The sequence below is a fragment of the Phytophthora infestans genome, genomic scaffold (genome assembly GCF_000142945.1).
Source record: "Phytophthora infestans T30-4 supercont1.275 genomic scaffold, whole genome shotgun sequence".
Lineage (NCBI taxonomy): Eukaryota > Oomycota > Peronosporomycetes > Peronosporales > Peronosporaceae > Phytophthora > Phytophthora infestans.
The window spans coordinates 8962-12558 of NW_003303484.1; the positions used below are offsets into that span (position 1 = coordinate 8962).

The window sequence follows — 3597 nt, forward strand, 5'->3', positions numbered from 1 at the left end:
GACTCGGCACCCATTAGGACTCGGTCAAACACAGCTCTTCCTGTCGCTTCCAACGATCAAGATTGCACACTCGTCTCCGAGTCACCATACAGCGGGAGAACACCTAGGCTTCACAGGTTGTGCGCTTCTTCATCGCGTGGGAACTTGAGTAGAATTGCTGACAACGACTTGATAGACTGCGCACGGACAACAAAAGACGAGTCTGTACCGCGCGCATGGATGTCAAATTGGTCTTTCTTGGATGATGCGTGAGCCGTGTCGCCTTGCGTGGGCCCTCAGAAGCGCTTCGAGAGCGCGCACCGCAGCTCTTCGAACGAACGTCTTCACGTTCGTCAAACGCTCACGGAACAAGTCAGCGAGACGCTGCATCAGTGGCGTTTCCTTAAGGGCTATGTTGCGCCCGTCATCGCTCCCGACGCGTACAAAAGACTCTGCAACGATCTTGCAATCGGCTCTGCTCCTTTCATCGGCGCTGATTACACATTTGAAGATGCAACATGATGCCGCATCAGCGCTAAGCTTCCGTGGAGGCGGCTCTCGTTACTGCTCCAGCTAACCTTGTTTAAAGGGCTAGTATAAGTATCAAATGCATCGATAGTACTTCTGAGTCGGAAGTTGTGATACATGTCATTGCTGAAACACTACCGCGGATAATGTAGTCGAACGAAATGAACTATTGATGTGATTTGGTCAAGAGCGGAGACGGATCGAGTTAAATGAGTGAGCCGAGATGAATCACTTTCGCAACATGGCTTCTCGTCGTAATGCTGCATACCTTGCTCGAATTCGTAATTTCAAACCACGCTGTGCAGCCCTGCGAGCCTCAAGCAAATTCAGTCTGCTTAAAGCTGCTTGATTCAATGATTGTTGTGCTCGGCCATCCCAGCGCGGTGACGATAAATTATTCTCAGCATAGTTAGCTTGCTGAAATTGTGCTACTGACTCTTGGGACTGGCTCATGCCACCCGATAGTACTTGAGTGCCATGTTGCGTGTCAGGTAGTGGTCTTGTTCCTCGTTTTGGTGAATTTACTACTGCATCAGGAATCTCGAGTTGTCTCGTCTCTAATGACATCGGTGCTTGGGTCTCGCTAGCAACTGATACATATTGAGAGGATTCAATGATAGTTGCAACGGGTGTGGTTTACCATGGATCGTGCCGCTTGTCCAAGCCGAGAATGATTGACCTCAGGTGCTCGTTGACTTCTTTTTTTTGTCTGTTGCATGGCTCGTTCGATTCTACTTTCAAACAACTCCTGTTTTGTGTGTAAGCCGGACGTTTCCACCGCTGCCTTGTCCAGTTTTGCACTTATAGCAGCGAGAGAGTTCTGGTTCTTAGATTCTATATCACGGAGGTGCTGGGCTTGCGCTTCCAAAAGCTTTTGTTGAAGCTGGTCTAGAAGTGAGTCGTTGCGCCGTTCCAAGCTCAACTTTACCAAAGTCTCAACGCGTTGAGGTAACTCGGCCTGGGTACTTTTAAAGCGATTGCCGAAGTCACGAAGTTGCGTGTCTGTTTGTTGTTGCATCTCTCCAATTCGTTGGTCCTGTTTCGATTGAATTCTGCTTTCTATTAAGCGTTAGTTCGTTTCGATTCGTATCTGCGTAGTTTGAAGCTGCAGTTGCAGTTGGTGAGCGATATCAGCGGATTGCTGTCTCGCTTCTGAGCGATGAGATTGGGTAGCGCTATCGAACTTTTGTTGAAGCCGCGTTTCGATATCGGATATTTGGCTGTCTGTTTATATACGCGCGTTGTTCTCTGTGTCTTCGATACGAGTGTCCACCTGGGTAGCATATGCTCTTATATCTGATTTTATCAAATTATTGGCCTGTGTGAGCCTCTTTTCCAGATCGGCCATTAATGATGTACTTGTCGATGCCTGCTCAAGAAATTTGAGCTTTCAATTGCTCCGACAACTCTGATATCTGCGATTCTTGTACTATTGTCAGTTGTTTATGACGCTCGTGAGATGCCGTCTCAGCCTTCTCCAACGCAACTTGAAGTGGGTTCTGCAGATGCAGCGTTTCAGCTTTCGCTCTTAAGCAAATCTCTTCATGGGACTGATTTAGCTGCGCTTGTAATTGCTGCTCAATTCTTCTCTCTGAGGCTTCGGTAGATTGAGCTAGCTGGTGGTCGCTGTGAGCGACCAACTGGTTCATGCGGCCTTCTATGCGTCTTTCGTGCTCGATTGCACGAGTTCGGGTCTCTATTAGCGCGTGTTCATAGACTTTTTCTCGATATGCACCCCCTTCTAAACTTACCATTTCTTCTTGTACAACTACTTGGCGCCTGTGCTGGTTTCCATCGATCTCTTCTTCAATTCTGAGCTGACAACGCCGTTGCACAGGCTGGCCGGATATATGCGGCGACTCAAGCTCGTCGATCTCCATTATCTCTTGTCCTCTTTCAGTATCTTGCTCTGCATGGGATGCTTTGGCGCGACGGGCTGCTGCACGCGCTAGCATCTTATATCCTATCCCGTGGTTGTATCCAATTTTGGAGACCCTTTGGAGCCAAAGGGTATCCCCTCCATCTAAAGCCGCACGGATTCGGTTTGTAACTACCGCTCACAACTGACCAATGATGTCATGAGAAATCGAACCTTTGACGGTTGCATGAACTGGTTCTGAGCCGACGGTTGAAGTTCTGCTGTCTCAAGTGGGATGGTGTCCGAACCCCAAAATTATCAGAACCCAGTTCCTGATTCTAGGTGGTTCTGATTTTTTATCAGAACCCAGGTTCCGGTTCGGTTCTTTTTAGGCGTGCTCTGAACCCCATGTGCCTAAATCGACTTCTTAAAATTTAATAAATCTGGGTTTCATGTAGACCAGTCGCAACAAAATGCTGAGTTTCCCGTAAGCCGTGCAATTATTTCTACAAAAGACTGAGCCCCTAGATCATACTTACGATGCTAAATTAATACTCTACATGTAGCGATCTTGACACAGTCTCTTTATTATTGTCGGCTATCACTGAATCACCTGCACTTCAAATAACATGTCTACAAACGCCACACAATATATTTAGCTTAGCGTCGTGCTCGATATCATGGGCCGTTCCTGAGCCGCTATGAAACTTAGCTCGCATCAATGCAAAGGATACTATAGTAATGACATGTCCAGTTTCCACTAAGTACACGCTTGTACTGCCTGTTTGAGCTTGTAATTAACTGAAGATTGATCACTTCTCATACTAAACTCAATGTAAGCTAGAAAATATTCAAATTGTAATATTTTAAGCATGCAGCGCTCATTTTGTGCTGATTCAGAATAAGGCATTAGACACTCGATTCTGTGCCAGTTATGATTAAAGGATTTGAATAATGTGTCGCAAGACGCCTTGCTGCTGCTGTTGTGTGACGACTGGTGAGAGCACGGCGCAGAGGAACAGCAACGAGGGAAGAGTCGCGTGGCGAGGAGCGAAGCGGAGGGGGGGGGGGCGGCGAGAGTCCAACGAAGGTAAGGCGTAGGAGGCTACTGATGTGTCTCGAGGAAGGTAGATTGGAAAGTGAGATTGAAATGGTTAGTTGTTTGTCGGCTACGAGGAAGTGCTTGTTAGCATTCCCTTTGTACCTTATGTGAGTATATGCATTTCACTATT

General features: G+C 47.2%; 1 protein-coding gene across 1 annotated transcript in view; it reads right to left on the reverse strand.

Moving 5' to 3' along the window:
• Window positions 1–2462, reverse strand: part of PITG_21416 (uncharacterized protein) — a gene marked incomplete at both ends in the record, with an annotated part of 4115 nt that extends 1653 nt beyond the window's left edge. The window contains 5 exons of the mRNA XM_002895049.1: window positions 115–202; window positions 646–673; window positions 1286–1543; window positions 1938–2006; window positions 2259–2462. Of these exons, the coding sequence (XP_002895095.1) occupies window positions 115–202; window positions 646–673; window positions 1286–1543; window positions 1938–2006; window positions 2259–2462 (647 nt within the window). The remainder of the gene's footprint in view (window positions 1–114; window positions 203–645; window positions 674–1285; window positions 1544–1937; window positions 2007–2258) is intronic.
• Between the last annotated feature and the right edge of the window lie 1135 nt (window positions 2463–3597).